The 23,187-nt window shown below is 36.4% G+C and overlaps 1 protein-coding gene across 4 annotated transcripts in view; it reads left to right on the plus strand.

Moving 5' to 3' along the window:
- The window catches only part of ERCC6L2 (ERCC excision repair 6 like 2), a 149,008-nt gene that overhangs the window by 36,590 nt on the left and 89,231 nt on the right, over positions 1–23,187 (plus strand). For all 4 annotated transcript variants that reach the window (XM_032635223.1, XM_032635225.1, XM_032635224.1 and 1 more), the window contains exons 3-4: positions 91–213; positions 9,633–9,826. In XM_032635223.1, the coding sequence (XP_032491114.1) occupies positions 91–213; positions 9,633–9,826 (317 nt within the window). The remainder of the gene's footprint in view (positions 1–90; positions 214–9,632; positions 9,827–23,187) is intronic.

A 23,187-nucleotide genomic window follows, 5' to 3' on the forward strand; every position in this document is an offset into this window, starting at 1 on the left:
AATTGTCACTTACTGAGTATTCAGGTAAACAGTAAAATTTTGTCCATCACGATACACAGTGATTGAAAAAATTGGATTTTTTCTCCGTAGGTTATTTCATTTTTGGCTGCAGTTTTGGGTAAAAAGGGAACTCGTGAAGATATTGAAAATAATATGCCAGAGTTTTTACTAAGAAGTATGAAAAAGGAACCCCTTTCTTCTACAGCAAAAAAGGTAAGATATCTAGAAATGTACAGTCATGAAGCTGGTATTGCAAAAGTGGAAACTCTTAAACATTATACATTATAGTATAAATTTAAAACATAAGGATTTAAAGACATTATTTAAACATTTCTTTCATAGACCTAATTTCTGAAGGATTATCAGTTTTGTCCTCAAGTTAGATATGATTGACTCTGAAAATAGCAAAATGTAATTTCAGTTTGAATTTTGGGGGTGGGTTGGGGCTTTCAATCTTTTGCTTGGCAAGATTTACATGACTTAATTTGATTAATTTGTTAAATTTCCATGAATGTGTATGTAAAGTTAATTGAAGTCCATTGTATTGTTTTTTATCTATGTGAGAATGAAATACAGACAGTAGTAGATATTGCTAACACAGGTGCCTCAATGATAAAGTTGCATAGCAGAATAATTACCTCCTGAATATATGAAACAAATCCGTCCTATACAAGGAACATCAAAGTTGGAATCAGAAAGGCTAAGGTCTAGGCTTGTCACTATCTCTGCCCATGTGACTGTTAATGCTATTCATATCCATTCTTCAGCTTTCTCCTTTGTAAATGTGTGTTTATAAATATCTTATACATAATTCTTATAAAAAATAAAAGATTTCTAAAAAAAAATGAAATGCAAAAAAGAAAGGTGTACTGTAGGTATGTGTCTGACTTTTATATCGTCCTCAGCATCCAGGAAACTGGATAGAAATAAAGTTTAACTGATGTTGTGAAATCCTTACCATATTATGTTGATGATCCACTTTCTGCACGTTTTTAAACAGTGTCTTTTACATATTTCTTATATATAAGATTGCTGAGAAGTCCGAGTTTACTCTTGTCTATGATTGAGGGCATTTCAGTGTAAAATTTTGAGAAGTATTGGCTTAAGGTATTAAAAAATCTTATTACTTTAAATTTCCTATTATTTTCAATAGCATAGGTACATTCTTTTTTTTTTTTTTTTTTTTTTTTTTTTTTGCGGTTCGCAGGCCTCTCCTGTTGCGGAGCATAGGCTCCGGACACGCAGGCCCAGCGGCTATGGCTCACGGGCCCAGCCACTCCGTGCCATGTGGGATCCTCCCAGACCAGGGCACAAACCTGCGTCCCCTGCATCGGCAGGTGGACTCCCAACCACTGCGCCACCAGGGAAGCCCTAGGTCCATTCTTAGTGTCAATTTAAATTTGATCCTAAAGAAGCATTATAATTCTTAATGTGTTTTAAGTTTTCAAGAGTTCAAGTACTGTTTTTAGCTTTGTTTTCAGATTGATTTGAATGTGTTGAACCATCCTTGCATCCCTGGAATAAATCTCGCTTGACGATGGTGTATGATCCTTTTAATGTATTGTTGAATTCAGTTTGCTAGTATTTCACTGAGGATTTATGTTTATCAGGGATATTAGCCTGTAATTTTCCTTTCTTGTGGTGTTCTTGTCTGGTTTTGGTATCAGGGTAATGCTGGCCTTGTAAATGTTTGGAAGTATCACCTCCTCTTCTATGTTTTTTGGAAGAATGTGGGAAGAATTGGTGTTAATTTGGTAGAATTTACCAGTGAAGGTGTCTGGTCCTAGATTTTTGTTTGTTTGGAGGTTTTTGGTTAATGATTGACTCTCCTTACTAGTAATTGTTCCGTTCCGATTTTCTGTTTTTTCATGATTCAGTCTTGGTAGGCTGTCTGTTTATAGTAATTTGTCCATTTCTTCTAGTTTATCTAATTTGGTGGTGTATAATAGTGCAGAGTAATTTCATATGATCCTTTGTATTTCTGTGTTATTATTTGTAATGTCTCCTGTTCATTTCTAATTATATTTATTTGAGCCTTCTCTCTTTTAGTCTAGTTAAGGGTGTCAGTTTTGTTTATCTTTTCAAAAAACAGCCCTTAGTTTCATTAATTTTTTCTATTATCTCTCTAGTCTCTATTTCATTTATCCTCTCTGATCTTTGTTGTTTCTTTCCTTCTAACTTTGGGCTTAATTTGCTCTTCTTTTTCTAGATTCTTAAGGTATAAAGTTGGGTTGTATATATGACTTTTTTTTTTAAATATAGACATTTATCACTATATACTTCCCTCTTAGAACTCCTTTTGCTGTGTCCCATAAGTTTTGGTATGTTGTGTTTCAGTTTTCATTTGTCTTAAGGTATTTTTTGATTTCGTTTTTGATTTCTTCTTTGACCCATTGGCTGTTGAGGAGCATATTATTTAATCTCGACATATTTGTGGATTTTTTAATTTTCCCCTTTGATTGATATCATACCATTATGTGATAAGATATTTGATATGATTTCAGTCTTCTTAAGTTTATTAAGACTTGTCTTGTCTCCTAACATTTTATCTGTCCTGGAGAATGTTCCGTATGTGCTTGAGAAGAATATGTATTCTGCTCCTGTTGAATGTTCTGTATGTGTCACTAGGTCCATCTGATCCAATGTGTAGTTTAAGTTCAATGTTTCTTTATTGATTTTCTGTCTGAGTGATCCATTGTTGAAAGTGGAGTATTGAAGTTCCCTATTATTTTATTGTTGTCATTTTTTTCCTCTTCACATCTGTTAGTATTTCCTTTATATACGTAGGTGTTCTGATATTGGGTGTATAAATATTTACAGCTGTTACATCCTCTTGATGAATTGACCCTTTTATCATGATCTAATGACCTTCGTTGTCTCTAAGAATAGCTATCCCACTTTCTTCTGGTTTCCATTTGCATGGAATATCATTTTCCATCCACTCACCTTAAGTTTATATGTGTCTAAAGCTGAAGTGAATTTCGTTGGTAATATGTGTTTAGGTCTTTTTTTAAAAAAATCCATTCAACCACTTTATGTCTTTTGATTGGAGATTTTAATCTATTTACATTTAATGTTCCATTTGTTTCCATGACCCAGTCCTTCCAACTGCCTGTTCTTCATTGAGTTTTTTGTTGTTGTTTTATTTTGTTGATTGTTGTCATATTTAAGTTTCTTCTAGGAAAACTCACTTTGTGGGTTTTCTTTTTTTTTGGAAGTTTTCTCTTATGTAGGTAAAGGATGGATTCCTCAGGTCTTCAAGTATGTCAGTTCTCATCTGTTTTTGTAGTGTTCTGATCATCCAGTAGTGCCCTTCCAGGCATTTTACTGCTATTATGGATTTATTTTTATATTTGTCCTTTTGTTTTATTGGCATCAATAAATGCATGTGTTTAATTAATCATTTGAACTGGAATTCTATAAAGAATGTTTTTAATGAGATTACCAGTGACGTCCTACAGTATTCCCCAGAAGCAAATCCAAACAAAACTTATAATTTTGTGTGATGAAATTTACAAAAGATAAATTTGTCTTGATCCATTTAAAACCTCAGTGCATTTTTAAAAGATAGTCTATTGGGCTTCCCTGGTGGCACAGTGGTTGAGAATCTGCCTGCCAATGCAGGGGACACGGGTTCGAGCCCTAGTCTGGGAAGATCCCACATGCCACGGAGCAACTGGGCCCGTGAGCCACAATTACTGAGCCTGTGCGTCTGGAGCCTGTGCTCCACAACAAGAGAGGCCACGATAGTGAGAGGCCCATGCACCGTGATGAAGAGTGGCCCCTCCTTGCCACAACTAGAGAAAGCCCTCACACAGAAATGAAGACCCAACACAGCCATAAATAAATAAATTTAAAAGATAGTCTATTAAATAGCTAGAAGAGAAATAAATTTCTTTATATTTATCATGCTAATGCCAAAATTGCAATGGAATATTGAAAAATTAATGTTCGAACTACTTGAAAAAATCCTTTTAATGAATTTAAATGTTATCAATTAAGGAGTGATGGGTTTGAGGTATGTATGTGTGATACACAATGCATCTTATATATATTTTTAACCTTTTCAAGTGTGAATAAATCATCTAAGAATGTGTGAAATAGATGTTTTGTGCCAAGAATAAATTCCTAAAGGAAAAGATACAAACTATACATTTCAAATATTCTTGGAATGATTCTTTAGATTTAGGCTGTTAAGATTGGAATTCAGTCTTTATGAAAATGAATCAAAGTAAATTCTTTTAAAAATACTACTATCTTGTATAATAAAACTTTAAAGATTCTGTGTAAAATTCATAATCAGTATTAATGCAGAGAGGGAGGATTTTTCTAGCAGTCATAATACCAGCATCAGACACAATTTCAATGGTGATTAAACAAAAAATTTTCCAGTATTTTATTTACTGTACACTATTTCTTTAGTTTATTATCTTGCAAATGATGCTACTTGTTTGATTTTTTGCTATTGAGTTCTTCATATATTTTCGATATTAACCCCTTGTTATATACATGGTCTGCAAATATTTTCTCCCATTTAGTAGATTTCCTTTTCATTTTGTTTATGGTTTTCTTTGTTGTACAGAAGCTTTTTAGCTTGATGTAGTCCTACTTTTTGGTTTTTGCTTTTGTTGCCTTTGGTGTCAAATCAAAAAAATCATTGTCAAGATGTAAAGGAGCTTACTGCATATGTTTTCTTCTAGGAGTTTTATGGTTTCAGGTCTTAATTTCAAGTCTTTAATCCATTTTGAGTTCATTTTTGTGTATGGTATAAGACAGTGACCCAGTTTCATTCTTTTGCATGTGGTTATCCAGTTTTTCCAGCACCATTTATTGATATCTTAACAATATTTATTCTTCCATGAGCATTGATTATCTTACTATTTATTTGTGACATTTAAAATTTTTTTCATCAGTGTCTCATAGTTTTTAGTATACAGGTTTTTTATTTCTTCGTTTAAATTTATTTCTAGTTATTTTATCCTTTTTGATATAGTTGTAAATGAGATTGTTTGCTTAACTTCTCTTTCTAATAGTTGTTAGTGTGTAAAAATAAAATGGATTTTTGTATTGATTTTGTATCCTGTAACTTTACTCAATTTCTTTATTAATTCTAACAGTTTTCTGGTGGAATGTTTAGGGTTTTCCGTGTATTTCTATGTCTTTGGCAAATAGTGACAGTTTTACTTCCTTTCAAATTTGGATTTTTTTTCCCCCTCTGGTTAGGATTTTCAGTACTATGGGAATAAAAGTGGTGAAAGTGTGCATCTTTGTCTTGTTCCTTGTCTTACAGGAAAAGTTTTCAGCTCTCACTATTGAGTATGATGTTAACTGTGTGCTGGTCGTATATGGCCTTTATTATGTTGAGGTATGTTGTCTCTGTACCCAATTTGTTGAGTTTTTATCATATGGATGTTGAATTTCCTCAAATGCTTTTTCTGCTCTATTGAGATGACCGTATGGTTTTTATTCTTCATTTTGTTAATGTGGTATATCACGCAGTTGATTTGCATATGTTGAATCGTCCTTGCATCTATGGAATAAATCTCACTTGATCATAATTTATGATCATTTTTGATGTATTGTTGGATTCATTTTGCTAATATTTCATTGAGGATTTTTATATTTATGTTCATCAGGGATATAGCCTATAATTTTCCTTTCTTGTGGTATCCTTGTCTGGTTTTGGTATTGGGCCTTATAAAATAAGTTTGGAAGCATCCCCTCCTCTTCTCTTTTTTCAAAAAGTTTAAGAAGGATTGGTATTAATTCTTCTTTGAATGTTTGATAGATTTTACCAGTGAAGCTGTCTGGTCCTGAACTTTTGTTTATTTGGAGGTTTTTGGTTACTTATTCAATTTCCTTACTAGGAACTGTTCTGTTCAGATTTTCTATTTCTTCATGATTCGGTCTTGGTACATTGTATGTTTCTAAGAATATATCCCTTTCTTCTAGTTTTCCAATTTGTTGGCATCAAATTGTTAGTAGTAGTCTCTTATGATCCTTTTTATATCTGTGGTATCAACTGTAAGTTCTCCTCTTTTATTTCTGATTTTATTTGAGCCCTCTATCTTTATTTCTGTTATGTCTAGCTAAAGGTTTGCCAACTTTGTGTGTGTTGTCAGAGAATCAGCTCTTAGTTTCATTAACCTTGTCTGTCATCTTTTTAGTCTCTATTTTGTTTATTTCCACTCTGATCTTTATTATTTTCCTCCTTCTACTAACTTTAGGCTTCATTTTCTAGTTTGTGTTTTTCTAGTTCCTTGAGGTGTAAGTTTGGTTGTGTATTTGAGAATTTTTTTGTTTCTTGAGGTAGTCATTTATCACTATGAACTTTCCTCATAGAACTGCTTTTGCTGCAGCAATAAATTTTGGTACATTATATTTCCATTTTCATTTGTCTTAAGGTATTTTTTGATTCCTCCTTTGATTTCTTCTTTGACTCATTGGTTGTTCAGTAGCATGTTGTTTAATGTACACAAATTTGTGAATTTTCGAGTTTTTGTCTTGTAATTGATTTCTAGTTTTATACCACTGTCATCAGGAAAGATGCTTGATATGATTTCAACCTTCATAAATATATTGACTTTTTTTGTGGCTTAACATATGGTCTATCCTGGAGAATGTCGCATGTGAACTTAAGAATACATTCTGCTGCTTTTGGAATCATTTGTATATAAGTTATAAGTCAATCTGGTCTAAGTTATTTGAGGTGCCACATATATTTTTAAATTTGACTTTCTTAATTCTTTGATATTCTTGTTAGTTAATTTACTGTTCATTTATTTGCTTTACTTATGTTTTCTGAAAATATAATTTTACTTGTCATTTCCATTCTCATGTTTTATTTACTTTTGTTTAATTAGAAGAGATGATATTTATTGTTTTGCTCTCCATTGATCTAAGTGATATTGGTCTATAATTTTCTACTTTGTTAGACTGTTTATCAAGTTTTGGTATTACTATTATGCTGCTTTTCTAAAACGGATTTGCAGAGGCTCCTAGAGTGGATTCTCAACTTAAATTTCCGTATATTAAATAGCCATAATATATCAAAGGAAAAGTTATCAATTATGCACAATTAGGATGTAAATTAATTAGATTTGGCATTTTTGAAAGAATTAAGATTGTAGAATTAATTACAGGGAATATGCTTTAGAGTTTTGAGTTAAATAGCAAAAATTCCAATTTTATGGTCTGTAAGTTCTCTCAATATAGGTACATTTTATTTTTCAGCTTGATATCATACTTCCTCCAATGTGAAATTTTTACTTTGGCTCTGGTGGTCTGTCATTGTCCTCTGCATAGACAGTGCTATTCCTACCTTGCCACTGACACATGCTTTTATTCATTATTTCATTTATCAACTGAACACCTTTGTTTTCTAAGCACAGCACAAAGTACCATAGTTACAGTGGCAAATAAAAATGTTATGCATCTCAAGGTCATAGGCTTTCTGATTTAAGGTGCTAACATGATATATCATTGTTGGTTAAGAGCTTTGGAATTACACAGACATGGGTTCAAATACTTACTTTTCCACTTTATAGCATTATGACCTTGGGCATATTATTTAACACATCTATACTTTAGTTTTCTCATCTCTAAAAAGGAAATAATAAATATTTTTACTTTATAGCATTTTTATGTGAAGTCCTTGGGTTAATGTCTGTTAAATGGCATAATTCAGTTCTCTTACCTCTTTTAGTATTAAAATGAGTTATTGATCCATTTGATTTACCTTTTACAACTTTGAAGACCAATAATGTCTATAAGGAATGTCTTAATTTTTAAACAACTTCTGGAATCTTAGGGCCAATTTTAGGAATCTTTAGGTTCATTGGCACCTTTTTTTTTTTTTATGTTTGGGATTTTTAAAAATTTATTTATTTTAGCACCTTTGTTGGAGTATAACTGCTTTACAGTGGTGTGTTAGTTTCTGCTGTACAACAAAGTGTAGATTCGTTGACATCTTTGATGAATGACCCCTCGAGTGGAAAACTGCTCAAAGTGCTCAGATGGAGTTTGGATAACATTTTCATCTTATGATATTAAAAAGTAAAAAGGTTGGGGGGTTGAGCAGAGACAATAACTGGGCTTATTACTTGGAGCCCAAATTTTTTATTTGAAGGTAGTAGGAGAAAAATGGAATTCGTAGGATAAATTCCGAGCCAGAAGCTGAAACTATTTGAGATGAATCACGTATGACAAAAAAGTACTTATATATGCTTGATGCTGGGGTAGAAAAAAGGAACTCTCACATTTAGTAGGTTAATCTTCTCTTCTTTTTCTTTTTCCTGTTTCTAAAACAAAGTCACAGATATGACATCTTACAGCTGACAAATGGCCCAGCTGAAATGTTTCATAGAAGAGAGTGTAGGATTTAGAGTAGTATTGTATTATTTTTTTGTTTGTTGTTTTAGTTTTTTGTTTGTATGTATGTGTAATTGGCTCATCTTTATCAAGTAGGACAAGTATAAAACTGCAGAAAAGAAACTTACTTAAAACCCTATTAAAGATAATAGCTTAGGAATAGTGGTAACAGTAAGAGATAAAAACATTAAAAATTAAAATGGCTGATGACAACAGGATTTGGGATTAGTACAGGAAAGGTTGGTGAAACCCCAAAACATTTATTTCAAGATTAAACAGAAATATTGTTAATCTTAATAGGTTAGGGCAGAAGTCCCACTTACATGAGTTAAGAGAGAACAGGAGGAGAGTAAGTAGGGACAGCAAGTATTGATAACTCCTGAGGATCATTTCTATAAAGAAAGTAAAGTAATGGGGGATAGCTAGAGAGAGATGTAGGTTTAAGAAGGAATTTTTTTGTTTGTTAGGTTTGTTTTTTAACGCTGAGAAATATATATTAGAATGTGTTTGCTTGGGGTTGTATGCGGTCCATTGTAAAGCAAAATGTAATCATGTTGGGCAGATTGGGAACAGTTTCTTCATCATTGACTTCAGGTTGACAGGAAGTGATTGGAGCCACTATATAAGTTCAGGGTTTGTCTTTAGAAAAGAACATGGACAGTTCACCCATGGTAATAGATGGGAGAGCAGAATATATAGAAGTAATTATAGGTAGGTTATTGATCTAGTGATAAGAGAAGAGGTTTTCTTCTAATTGCTTCAATTTTCCAGTGAATTTTCCAGGTTATCAACTGATAGTATCTGAGAGAGGGGGAGAGGAAATGGACTAGGAAAGTGAAAAGGAAAGAGAGCTCTGGAAGACCATACATTTCAATAAAAAACCTGGCCTGCTTTGCATATTTCTATTACCCACATGGCCCTTGAAGTTATTACTGGGATCCTGATTATACTCTTTTTTTTTGTTGTTTTGGAGAATTATTTTTTTCTTATCTCTCAACTCCTTTTGGGGGGAAAATAAAAAATAGCTGCTCCTTTGGACAAGGTTGGGTATCTATTTTTTTCCTAATAAGGTGCTAAGTAAACAACAGTATTTTTTGATGGACTTCTAAGTCCAGATATATTCAATTTCTCAGTTGTATTTATACTTATTAACTACAGTGTCAAAAATCAAGGAATAGGACTATTGATATTCTGGATTTAACTTTGGGGTTCTTTTTCATTTAAAAAATTATATCATTAATTTTTTTTTCTTCTTTTTATAGATGTTCTTAATAGTTGCTCCTCTTTCTGTCCTCTACAACTGGAGGGATGAACTGGACACCTGGGGATATTTCAGAGTCACTACTTTACATGGTAACAAAAAAGACAGTGAACTGACTCGTGTGAAACAGAGGAAATGTGAAATTGCTCTAACAACATATGAAACACTGCGCTTATGTCTGGATGAACTTAACAGGTAATCGAAATAATGGAAATGATTGCATTAGTATTCTGTTTATGTCAATTGTATTTATCCCTTTATATTGTGATTTTTTTAAAGCTCTAAATATTCTTTAGCATGATTTAACTTTATTTCAGGATTATTGAAATAGACAGTTTATAATAATTAACTTATTTTCTAAGAAGAAAATCCTGAGTCAGATTTTATACAGTTCCTTATTTAATTTCCTCTATTACCTATCCAAACAATGCATGTTAATGCATAGGACTTGTCTTAAATCTCATGTACAACCTTTTATGTGTATGATACCTCTGGACTAAAACAGTGATTTTCATGAATTATTTTAATTATGGGAGTCTGTTGTGAATATAGAGTGGCAAAAAATGCATATACATATTGAGAACCACTATTCCAGGACTGTAAGTACCCAAAAGAAATGAACTGTATCTTAAGATTTTAGTGGGGAATCTAGAGACAGGCAATTATAAAGTCATGTGAATGCTATAATATGAAACAGGGGATGTTATAGGAGCACATGAGGAGCCTGACTGCTGCAGAGTGAGGAGAGTAGTCAGGGAGCTTCCCAGAGAAGATGACCTATGAGCTGAGTGAGAATTGAAGGATGGGTAAGAATAGGAAAGAGCAGGAAAATAATCCAGGAAGAGGGAACAAACAACATTTGCAGAGAGGACTTCCCTAGTGGCGCAGTGGTTAAGAATCTGCCTGCCAATGCAGTGGACATGGGTTCGATTCCCAGTCCAGGAAGATCCCACATACCGCGGAGCAACTAAACCCGTGTGCCACAACTACTGAGCCTGTGCTCTAGAGCCCGCAAGCCACAACTGCTGAGCCTACATGCCACAGCTACTGAAGTCAGTGTGCCTAGAGCCCGTGCTCCGCAACAAAGAAGCCATGGCAATGAGAAGCCCACGCACCGCAACCAAGAGTAGCTCCCGCTTGCTGCAATTAGAGAAAGCCCACGTGCAGCAACAAAGACCCAACACAGCCAAAAATAAATAAATAAATTTATCGCTTATAAACAAAATTATAGAGGCCTTCAGGCAACAAAGATCACAGCACTTTTTAATAAATGAAAACAGTTCTGCTGCTTTCTGCATGTAATGACTGTAGCCTAGAGTGTAAGAAGGAAGTGGCCAGAAGACAACACCAGTGTGGTAAGCAAGGAACAGATCATAAAGAATACTGAAAGCCTCTTAGAGGATTTTGGTCTTTATCCTTAGAGCAGCAGAGTGTCCCTGAAGTGTTTTCAGGAGATTACTATTATGATAAAAATGATTATATTTACATTTTATAAGTAACGAAGCTGCTCTGTGCAGAGTCGAACTGAATGGAGAAAGACCAGTTAGGAGGCTTGTTATGAGCTAAATTGTGTCCCCTCCAAGTTCATGTGTTCAAGTCCCAACTCCAAGAACCTCAGAATGTAACTTAAGGTAATTAAATTAAAATGAAGCCATTATGGTGGGGCTTAATCTGGGAGTCCAATCTGACTGGTTGTCCTTAGAAGAAGAGAAGGAGATACGAGGATCTCATGTACGCAGAGGGCAGCAATCTGTAAGGAGAGAGACCTCAGAAGAAACCAAACTTGCCAACACTTTGATCTTGGAATTTGAGCCTCCAGAACTGTTGTGTCTGGCATCTTTTGCTCATCATCATGTTTTTGAGATTCCGCTATGTTATTGAATGTATCAGTGATCATTCTTTTTTAATGCTGAATTGTATTGTATTTTATGAATATATCACATTTTGTTATCCATTCATTTGAGGATAGATATTTGGGTTTTCCAGTTTTTGGTTACTGTAAGTAAAAATTTAAGTAATATTTATATATAAGCCTTCTTTTGACATATATTTTGATTTCTCTTCTGTAAATTCATAGGAGTGGGATTTCTGGGTTATATGGTAAGTATAGGTTTAACTTTAGAAGAAACTGATAAGCCATTTTCCAGAGAGGTTGTACTATTCTACTCTAACTAGCAACCTATTTCATTTGTTTCATATTCTCACCAATATTTGGTATTGTCAGCTTTTTTGTTTTTAGCATGTATAGTGGTATCCCATTGCAGTGTAATTTGCATTTTTCTGATCTGTGTACACTTGAAAAAAGTGTTTTTTCTACCATGGTCAGATGTGATGTTCTATAAATATCAGTAAAGTCAGTTTGGTTAGGTGTTGTTCAAGTATTCTCTGTCTTTACTGATTTTCTTTCTAATTGGCTTACAATTTCTGAGAGAGGAATGTTGAAATTTTCAATTATAATTATGGATTTGTTTATTTCTCCTTTCAGTTCTGTCAATTTTCAATTCATATATTTTGAAGCTCTGTGATTAGGTACACACACATTGATGATTAGGATTTTTTCCTTATAAATTGATCCTTTTATCTTTAAAAATGTTCCTTTTCATATCTAATAATCTTGAAGTTTTATCTGGTATTAATATAGACAATACAGATTTCTTATGTTTACTGTATGTTTATCATTTTCCAACTTTTTGTTTTTATCGGTTCCTTATATTTAAGGTGAGTGTCTTGTGGTTAGCATATAGCTGGGTCTTGCATTTTTATCCTTTTTGATAATCCCTGCCTTTTATTTGGAGTGTTTAGTCCATTTATATTTAATGTAATTATTTTGTAAAGTTGGATTTAGAGCTACCATTTTTTGTAAGCTCTAGGATTTTATTTTGCTACACTTACAAGCTCATAAGTTTGCCTGTTACTATTTCCTGGATGCTGTCAGGAGACAGGAACAATCTGAGGCATGAAGTTAACAAGCCTACAACAACTAAGTCAGTCGTGGACATGAGATTTAAACCTTGACTTTGGGCTTTTATGCAATGTATTATGTAAGAGATATTCTATAGTTAGATAAATGTAATAAATTCATTTATCATAGCAACAGTCATTTTAATTTTTGTTTAACTGTTCCTTTAGACTGAGGTCTTTGATATAGAATAATTTCTGTATTTCAGTGCTTATTACACTTCTAGCATATAATAGTGTCAAGTGGTTATTTTCTGTGATTGTTATTAAATAAGAATTCTGGGGGGGGGACCTTGAAGATGGCGGAAGAGTAAGACGCGGAGATCGCCTTCCTCCCCACGGATACACCAGAAATACATCCACACGTGGAACAACTCCTACAGAACTCCTACTGAAGGCTGGCAGAAGACCTCAGACCTCCCAAAAGGCAAGAAACTCCCCACGTAACTGGGTAGGGCAAAAGAAAAAACAGAGACAAAAGAATAAGGACGGCACCTGCACCAGTGGGAGGGAGCTGTGAAGGAGGAAAAGTTTCCACACACTAGGAAGCCCCTCCGCGGGCGGAGACTGCGGGAGGCAGAGGGGGGAGTTTCGGGACCGCGGAGTAGTGCACAGCGACGGGTGCGGAGGGCAAAGCGGGGAGATTCCTGCACAGACGATCGGTGCCGACCAGCACTCACCAACCCGAGAGGCTTGCTGCTCACCCACCGGGGCGGGCGGGGCTGCGAGCTGAGGCTCGGGTTTTGGTTTTGGACGGAGCTCAGGGAGAGGACTGGGGTTGGCGGCTTGAACATAGCCTGAAGGGGTTAGTGCACCACGACTAGCCGGGAGGGAGTTCGGGGAAAAGCCTGCACCGGCCGAAGAGGCAAGAGACTTTTTCTTCCCTCTTTGTCTCCTGGTGCGCGAGGAGAGGGGTTTAAGAGCGCTGCTTAAAGGAACTCCAGAGACAGGCGCGAGCCGCGGCTGAGGGCGCGAGCCCCCGAGACGGGCGCGAGCCGCGGCTGAAAGCGCAAACCCCAGAGACGGGCGCGAGCCGCGGCTGAGGGCGCGAGCCCCCGAGACGGGCGCAAGCCGCGGCTGAAAGCGCAAACCCCAGAGACGGGCGCGAGCCGCGGCTAAAACCGCGGACCCCAGAGACGGGCGGGAGACGCTAAGGCTGCTGCTGCCGCCACCAAGGGGCCTGTGTGCGAGCACAGGTCACTCTCCACACCCCTCTTCCGCGGAGCCTGTGCAGCCCGCCACTGCCAGGTTCCCGGGATCCAGGGACAACTTCCCCGGGAGTACGCACGGCGGGTCTCAGGCTGGTGCAACGTCACGCCGGCCTCTGCCGCAACGTCACGCTGCCTCTGCAGCTGCAGGCCCGCCCCGCACGTAGTGCCCCTCCTACCCCCATCCCCCAACCCCTGGCCTGAGTGAGCCGGAGGCCCCGAATCAGCGGCTCCTTTAACCCCGTCCTGGCTGAGCGAAAAAACAGACGCCCTCCAGCGACCTACACGCAGAGGCAGGGCCAAATCCAAAGCTGAGCTCCTGTGAGCTGTGAAAACAAAGAAGAGAAAGGGAAATCTCTCCCAGCAGCCACAGAAGCAGCGGATTAAAGCTCCACAATCAACTTGATATACCCTGCATCTGTGGAATACCTGAATAGACAAGGAATGATCCCAAATTGAAGAGGTGGAATTTAGGAGCGAAATCTATGATTTTTTTCCCTTTTCCTCTTTTTGTGAAGGTGTACGTGTATGCTCCTGTGTGACATCTAGTCTGTATACTCTAGCTTCCACCATTTGTCCTAGGGCTCTATCCGTCCATGACTTTTTTTTTAAAATTCTTTTTCTTAATAATTAAGTTTAATTGTAATAACTTTATTATACTTTACCTTCGTTCTTTCTTTCTTTCCTTCCTTCCCTCCCTCCTTTAGACAACGAATCACCCCAAATTGAGGAGGTGGTCTCAGGGAGCAGGATTTATGATTTTTCCCCCTTTACCTCTTTTTGTGAAGGTGTATGTGTATGCTTCTGTGTAAGATTTTCTCTGTATAGCTTTGCTTCCAACATTTGTCCTAAGGTTCTATCCGTCCCTTTTTTTTTTTCTAAATATTTTTTAATTCAATAACTATATTATACTTTATTTTATTTTTACTGTATCATCTTTCTTTCTGTCTTTTTTTCCTTCTTTCCCTCCTTCCTTCCTTCCTCCCTCCCTCCCTCCCTCCCTCCTTTCTTTCCTTCTTTGCTTCTTTCTTCCTTCCTTCCTTTCCTCCTTTCCTTCTTTCTTTCCTCATACTTCTACTAATTCTCTCTACTTTTTCTCCCTTTTATTCTGAGCCGTGTGGATGAAAGGCTCTTGGTGCTCCAGCCAGGAGTCAGGGCTCTGCCTCTGAGGTAGGAGAGCCAACTTCAGGTCACTGGTCAACAAGAGACCTCCCAGCTCCACATAATATTAAACAGCGGAAATCTCCCAGAGACCTCCATCTTAACACCAGCACCCAGCTTCACTCAACGACCAGCAAGCCACAGTGCTGGACAACCCATGCCAAACAACTAGCAAAACAGGAACACAACCCCACCCATTAGCAGAGAGGCTACCTAAAATCATAATAAGGCCACAGACACCCCAAAACACACCACCAGACGTGAACCTGCCCACTAGAGAGACAAGATCCAGCCTCATCCAGCACAACACAGGCACTAGTCCCCTCCACCAGGAAGCCTACACAACCCACTGAAACAACCTTAGCCACTGGAGACAGACATCAAAAACAACGGGAACTACGAACCTGCAGCCTGCAAAAAGGAGACCCCAAACACAGTAAGATAAGCAAAATGAGAAGACAGAAAAACACACAGCAGATGAAGGAGCAAGATAAAAACCCACCAGACCTAACAAATGAAGAGGAAATAGGCAATCTACCTGAAAAAGAATTCAGAATAATGATAGTAAGGATGATCCGAAATCTTGGAAGTAGAATGGACAAAATGCAAGAAACAGTTAACAAGGACCTACAAGAACTAAAGATGAAACAAGCAACGATGAACAATGCAATAAATGAAATTAAAATCACTCTAGATAGGATCAATAGCAGAATAACTGAGGCAGAAGAACGGATAAGTGACCTGGAAGATAAAGTAGTGGAAATAACTACTGCAGAGCAGAATAAAGAAAAAAGAATGAAAAGAACTGAGGACAGTCTCAGAGACCTCTGGGACAACATGAAACGCACCAACATTCGAATTATAGGGGTTCCAGAAGAAGAAGAAAGAAAGAAAGGGACTGAGAAAATATTTGAAGAGATTATAGTTGAAAACTTCCCTAATATGGGAAAGGAAATAGTTAATCAAGTCCAGGAAGCACAGAGGGTCCCATACAGGATAAATACAAGGAGAAACACGCCAAGACACATATTAATCAAACTGTCAAAAATTAAATACAAAGAAAGCATATTAAAAGCAGCAAGGGAAAAACAACAAATAACACACAAGGGAATCCCCATAAGGTTAACAGCGGACCTCTCAGCAGAAACCCTACAAGCCAGAAGGGAGTGGCAGGATATACTGAAAGTGATGAAGGAGAATAGCCTGAAACCAAGACTACTCTACCCAGCAAGGATCTCATTCACATTTGATGGAGAAATTAAAACCTTTACAGACAAGCAAAAGCTGAGAGAGTTCAGCACCACCAAACCAGCTTTACAACAAATGCTAAAGGAACTTCTCTAGACACGAAACACAAGAGAAGGAAATGACCTATAGTAGCGAACCCAAAACAATATATAAAATGGAAATAGGAACATGCATATCAATAATTACCTTAAATGTAAATGGACTAAATGCTCCCACCAAAAGACACAGATTGGCTGAATGGATACAAAAACAAGACCCTTATATATGCTGTCTACAAGAGACCCACTTCAGAACTAGAGACACATACAGACTGAAAGTAAGGGGATGGAAAAAGATATTCCATGCAAATGGAAACCAAAAGAAAGCTGGAGTAGCAATTCTCATATCAGACAAAATAGACTTTAAAATAAGGACTATTAAAAGGGACAAAGAAGGACACTACATAATGATCAAGGGATCGATCCAAGAAGAAGATATAACAATTGTAAATATTTATGCACCCAACATAGGAGCACCTCAATACATAAGGCAAATACTAACAACCATAAAAGGGGAGATCAACAGTAACACATTCATAGTAGGGGACTTTAACACCCCACTTTCACCCATGGACAGATCATCCAAAATGAAAATAAATAAGGAAACACAAGCTTTAAATGATACATTAAACAAGATGGACTTAATTGATATTTATAGGACACTCCATCCAAAAACAACAGAATACACATTTTTCTCAAGTGCTCATGGAACATTCTCCAGGATAGATCATATCTTGGGTCACAAATCAAGCCTTGGTAAATTTAAGAAAACTGAAATTGTATCAAGTATCTTTTCCGACCACAACGCCATGAGACTAGATATCAATTACAGGAAAAGATCTGTAAAAAATACAAACACATGGAGGCTAAACAATACACTACTTAATAATGAAGTGATAACTGAAGAAATCAAAGAGGAAATAAAAAAATACCTAGAAACAAATGACAATGGAGACACAACGACCCAAAACCTATGGGATGCAGCAAAAGCAGTTCTAAGGGGGAAGTTTATAGCAATACAAGCCCACCTTAAGAAGCAGGAAACATCTCGAATAAACAACCTAACCTTGCACCTCAAGCAATTAGAGAAAGAAGAACAAAAAAACCCCAAAGCTAGCAGAAGGAAAGAAATCATAAAAATCAGATCAGAAATAAATGAAAAAGAAATGAAGGAAACAATAGCAAAGATCAATAAAACTAAAAGCTGGTTCTTTGAGAAGATAAACAAAATAGATAAACCACTAGCCAGACTCATCAAGAAAAAAAGGGAGAAGACTCAAATCAATAGAATTAGAAATGAAAAAGGAGAAGTAACAACTGACACTGCAGAAATAAAAAAAATCATGAGAGATTACTACAAGCAACTCTATGCCAATAAAATGGACAATCTGGAAGAAATGGACAAATTCTTAGAAATGCACAACCTGCCAAGACTGAATCAGGAAGAAATAGAAAATATGAACAGACCAATCACAAGCACTGAAATTGAAACTGTGATTAAAAACCTTCCAACAAACAAAAGCCCAGGACCAGATGGCTTCACAGGTGAATTCTATCAAACGTTTAGAGAAGAGCTAACACCTATCCTTCTCAAACTCTTCCAAAATATAGCAGAGGGAGGAACACTCCCAAATTCCTTCTACGAAGCCACCATCACCTTGATACCAAAACCAGACAAGGATGTCACAAAGAAAGAAAACTACAGGCCAATATCACTGATGAACATAGATGCAAAAATCCTCTACAAAATACTAGCAAACAGAATCCAACAGCACATTAAAAGGATCATACACCATGATCAAGTGGGGTTTATTCCAGGAATGCAAGGATTCTTCAATATACGCAAATCTATCAATGTGATAAACTATATTAACAAATTGAAGGAGAAAAACCATATGATCATCTCAATAGATGCAGAGAAAGCTTTCGACAAAATTCAACACCCATTTATGATAAAAACCCTCCAGAAAGTAGGCATAGAGGGAACTTTCCTAAACATAATAAAAGCCATATATGACAAGCCCACAGCAAACATCATCCTCAATGGTGAAAAACTGAAAGCATTTCCACTAAGATCAGGAACAAGACAAGGTTGCCCACTCTCACCACTCTTATTCAACATAGTTTTGGAAGTTTTAGCCACAGCAATCAGAGAAGAAAAGGAAATAAAAGGAATCCAAATCGGAAAAGAAGAAGTAAAGCTGTCACTGTTTGCAGATGACATGATACTATACCTAGAGAATCCTAAAGATGCTACCAGAAAACTACTAGAGCTAATCAATGAATTTGGTAAAGTAGCAGGATACAAAATTAATGCACAGAAATCTCTGGCATTCCTATATACTAATGATGAAAAATCTGAAAGTGAAATCAAGAAAACACTCCCATTTACCATTGCAACAAAAAGAATAAAATATCTAGGAATAAACCTACCTAAGGATACGAAAGACCTGTATGCAGAAAATTATAAGACACTGATGAAAGAAATTAAAGATGATACAAATAGATGGAGAGATATACCATGTTCTTGGATGGGAAGAATCAACATTGTGAAAATGACTCTACTACCCAAAGCAATCTACAGATTCAATGCAATCCCTATCAAACTACCACTGGCATTTTTCACAGAACTAGAACAAAAAATTTCGCAATTTGTATGGAAACACAAAAGACCCCGAATAGCCAAAGCAATCTTTAGAACGAAAAAAGGAGCTGGAGGAATAAGGCTCCCTGACTTCAGACTATATTACAAAGCAACAGTAATCAAGACAGTATGGTACTGGCACAAAAACAGAAAGATAGATCAGTGGAACAGGATAGAAAGCCCAGAGATAAACCCACGCACATATGGACACCTTATCTTTGATAAAGGAGGCAGGAATGTACAGTGGAGAAAGGACAGCCTCTTCAATAAATGGTGCTGGGAAAACTGGACAGGTACATGTAAAAGTATGAGATTAGATCACTCCCTAACACCATACACAAAAATAAGCTCAAAATGGATTAAAGACCTAAATGTAAGGCCAGAAACTATCAAACTCTTAGAAGAAAACATAGGAAGAACACTCTATGACATAAATCACAGCAAGATCCTTTCTGACCCACCTCCTAGAGTAATGGAAATAAAAACAAAAATAAACAAATGGGACCTAATGAAACTTCAAAGCTTTTGCACAGCAAAGGAAACCATAACCAAGACCAAAAGACAACCCTCAGAATGGGAGAAAACATTTGCAAATGAAGCAACTGACAAAGGATTAATCTCCAAAATTTACAAGCAGCTCATGCAGCTCAATAACAAAAATACAAACAACCCCATCCAAAAATGGGCAGAAGACCTAAATAGACATTTCTCCAAAGAAGATATACAGAATGCCAACAAACACATGAAAGAATGCTCAACATCATTAATCATTAGAGAAATGCAAATCAAAACTACAATGAGATATCATCTCACACCAGTCAGAATGGCCATCATCAAAAAATCAAGAAACAATAAATGCTGGAGAGGGTGTGGAGAAAAGGGGACACTCTTGCACTGCTGGTGGGAATGTGAATTGGTTCAGCCACTGTGGAGAACAGTATGGAGGTTCCTTAAAAAACTACAAATAGAATTACCATATGACCCAGCAATCCCACTACTTGGCATATACCCTGAGAAAACCAAAATTCAAAGAGAGTCATGTACCAAAATGTTCATTGCAGCTCTATTTACAATAGCCAGGACATGGAAACAACCTAAGCGCCCATCATCGGATGAATGGATAAAGAAGATGTGGCACATATACACAATGGAATATTACTCAGCCTTAAAAAGAAATGAAATTGAGCTATTTGTAATGAGATGGATAGACCTAGAATCTGTCATACAGAGTGAAGTAAGTCAGAAAGAAAAAGACAAATACCGTATGCTAACACATATATATGGAATTTAAGGGAAAAAAATGTCATGAAGAACCTAGGGGTAAGATAGGAATAAAGACGCAGACCTACTGGAGAACGGACTTAAGGATATGGGGAGGGGGAAGGGTGAGTTTTGACAGGGCGAGAGAGAGTCATGGACATATACACACTAACAAACGTAGTAAGGTAGATAGCTGGGGGGAAGCAGCCGCAAGGCACAGGGATATTAGCTCGGTGCTTTGTGACAGCCTGGAAGGGTGGGATGGGGAGAGTGGGAGGGAGGGAGACGCAAGAGGGAAGACATATGGGAACATATGTATATGTATAGCTGATTCACTTTGTTGTAAATCAGAAACTAACACACCATTGTAAAGCAATTATACCCCAATAAAGATGTTTAAAAAAAAAAAAAAAAAAAAAAAGAATTCTGACTTTTCTGTGCAAAATTAGAAAAATCAAATGTTAACAGTTTTTGTTGTATTTAGTTTTCCTTTATTTGTTTGAATGTCTTTATTTTTAACAATATTCAATATAATTTATATTCAATCTGAGTAAATATTAAGTAATTTTTGTGAAAATGCTCTATATGATAGACCAGGATTAAACATTTATCATAGATAATCCATAGAGTAGATAAACACTCTATGAGTGAGCTGTATCTCTTTTTGTTATTACTGTTATGTTTTACTTCATTTTTATTTTTATCAAAGTTATATATGCATATTATTTAAAGAGCCAAATATGAACACAGTTCACTCCTGTCTGCCACCCCCATTAGCTGTTCTTCAGAGACAGTCACCTTCAACTCTTTAAATTATCTTCCTAGTTTTTACTTCTATATTTCAAAGAACATGTTTATGCTGCAACTTAAAAATTATCCTTTAAGTTTTTAACATCACTTGTTGATTTCCTCTTAAGGAAAAATGAAGATTTTGCTGTATTTTGCCCTTCTTTTGCTTACTTTACAGTGTCCTGGCTGGCTATTTTGTGGGATAACGAATAGTATATAGGAGCTCCAACAACTTCTTAAACAGACTGTTGAACATTTACCTAACTCCAATTTCCAGAAGCATCTGGTGCTACCATTTAAGAAAGAGCTCAATAGTATGAATCAGATTGTTTCTTGGCTTTCTTTACTACTGGCATGGGATCCTCCTTCCTCTGTTTTTATAAGTTGTCTTGTTCATCTTCTTCCCTGCTTTTAAAATTTTGTGATTGTTTTCTCCTCTTTTCCTTTGTTCTTGATCTCTTATCCTTTTTCAACTTTATATTAAGAAAATGATCAAACCTTTAGAAAAACTGAAGTACATGAACATCTATATACTCAACACTTGTAGTCACCAGTTGTGTGTGTGTGTGTATATATGTTGGCAAGATATAAGTTAATGTGTGTGTGTTGACTATTAAGTCTGTTTAGTCTCTTCTAATCTAGGACATTCCCTCAACTTTATTTTTTTATTATAAGACATTTTGAGGGGACCAGGCCAGTTGTGTTTTAGGATGTCTCACATTAGATTTGTCTGATTGCTTTCTCAAGAAGTTACGTATTCCTCTAACATATGTAGTTTCGTAAGCTGATTTTGTTCTAAAGACTTAATTAGCTTCAGGTCAGACATTTTTGACAAGAATACTTCATAAATGATGCTGTGGACTTCATATTACATTATTTCAGGAGATATTAATGTCAAGTTGTTCTACTATTAATGTTGCGAAGTTTGTCCCATAGGCTAAGGAGGTGATCATCAGATCTCTCCATTGTAAAGATATGTTTCTCCCTTTACAATTAGAAGTACTCTGTGGGTTACGCTTTGCTAGCATTTGAATATCCTGGTCCCTCAATCCTTTTACTTAGTGGTATTAGCATACAGAAATTATTCTTGCCTGAATCAGTTATTTTATTGGGTTTTGCAAAATAATATTTTCTAAGTTTATCACTTCTTCTACACTTATTAACAGCATTCTCCTATAATTAGAAATTAACTATAATTTCAACCGGCAAAGCAAGGTGAGCGATGCTTGATTCTTTTGCTTTAATTTCCAATTTTCAGACTAACAAATTGGTACAATGGTCATTCGCAATGATAGCAAAGTTTCTCTCCCACTCCCCAACCCCTGTTTTTTGAGTATCACTATAGACTCATAGATTATTGAGGTACAATTGACATGCCATAGAATGTACCCATTTTAAGCATAGAATGGTTTTTAGTAAATTTATAAAGTTGGGCATTTATCACCATAGTCCAGTTTAAGAACATTTCCATCACCTCAAAAAGTTTTTTGTTTTCAGTCAATCTCTGGTCCCATCTCGTTCCAGGCAACCACTAATCTGCTTTCTGTCTCTAGATTTGCCTTTTCTGGAAATTTCATATAAATTTCATACAATATGTAGTCTTTTGTGTCTGGCTTCTTTCACTTAATATGTATTTGGGGGTTCATCATGTATGATGTTTCAGGAGTTATTCCTTTTTATTGCTAAACAGTACTATTTTGTGTGTGTGTATATATATATATATATCTCATTTTGTTTGTCCAGTGAATGGACGTTTGGATTGTTTCCACTTTTGGGCTATTACCAATAATGCTGCTCTGAACACTTACGTACAAGCCTTTGTGTGAATGTAAATTTTCATTTCTCTTGCATAGATACTTAGGAATGGAATTGCTGGGTGGTATGAGGAAATTTAACTTTTTAAGAAACAGCTATGCTGTTTTAGAAATATAGCTGTACTTTCCCAAAAGCAGTGTATGAGGTTTACAGTTTCTCTTGCCAGTACTTAATATTGTCAGTCTTTTTTTGATTGACAGTCAAATAGGTTTTCGGTAGTATCTCTTGGGGTTTTTTTGCATTTTTCTAATGATGACTTTTTTTTTTTTTTTTTTTTGCTGTACATGGGCCTCTCACTGTTGTGGCCTCTCCCGTTGCGGAGCACAGGCTCCAGACGCACAGGCTCAGCGGTCATGGCTCACGGGCCCAGCCGCTCTGCAGCATGTGGGATCTTCCCAGACCAGGGCATGAACCTGTGTCCCCTGCATCGGCAGG

The sequence above is a fragment of the Phocoena sinus genome, chromosome 6 (assembly GCF_008692025.1).
Source record: "Phocoena sinus isolate mPhoSin1 chromosome 6, mPhoSin1.pri, whole genome shotgun sequence".
Lineage (NCBI taxonomy): Eukaryota > Metazoa > Chordata > Mammalia > Artiodactyla > Phocoenidae > Phocoena > Phocoena sinus.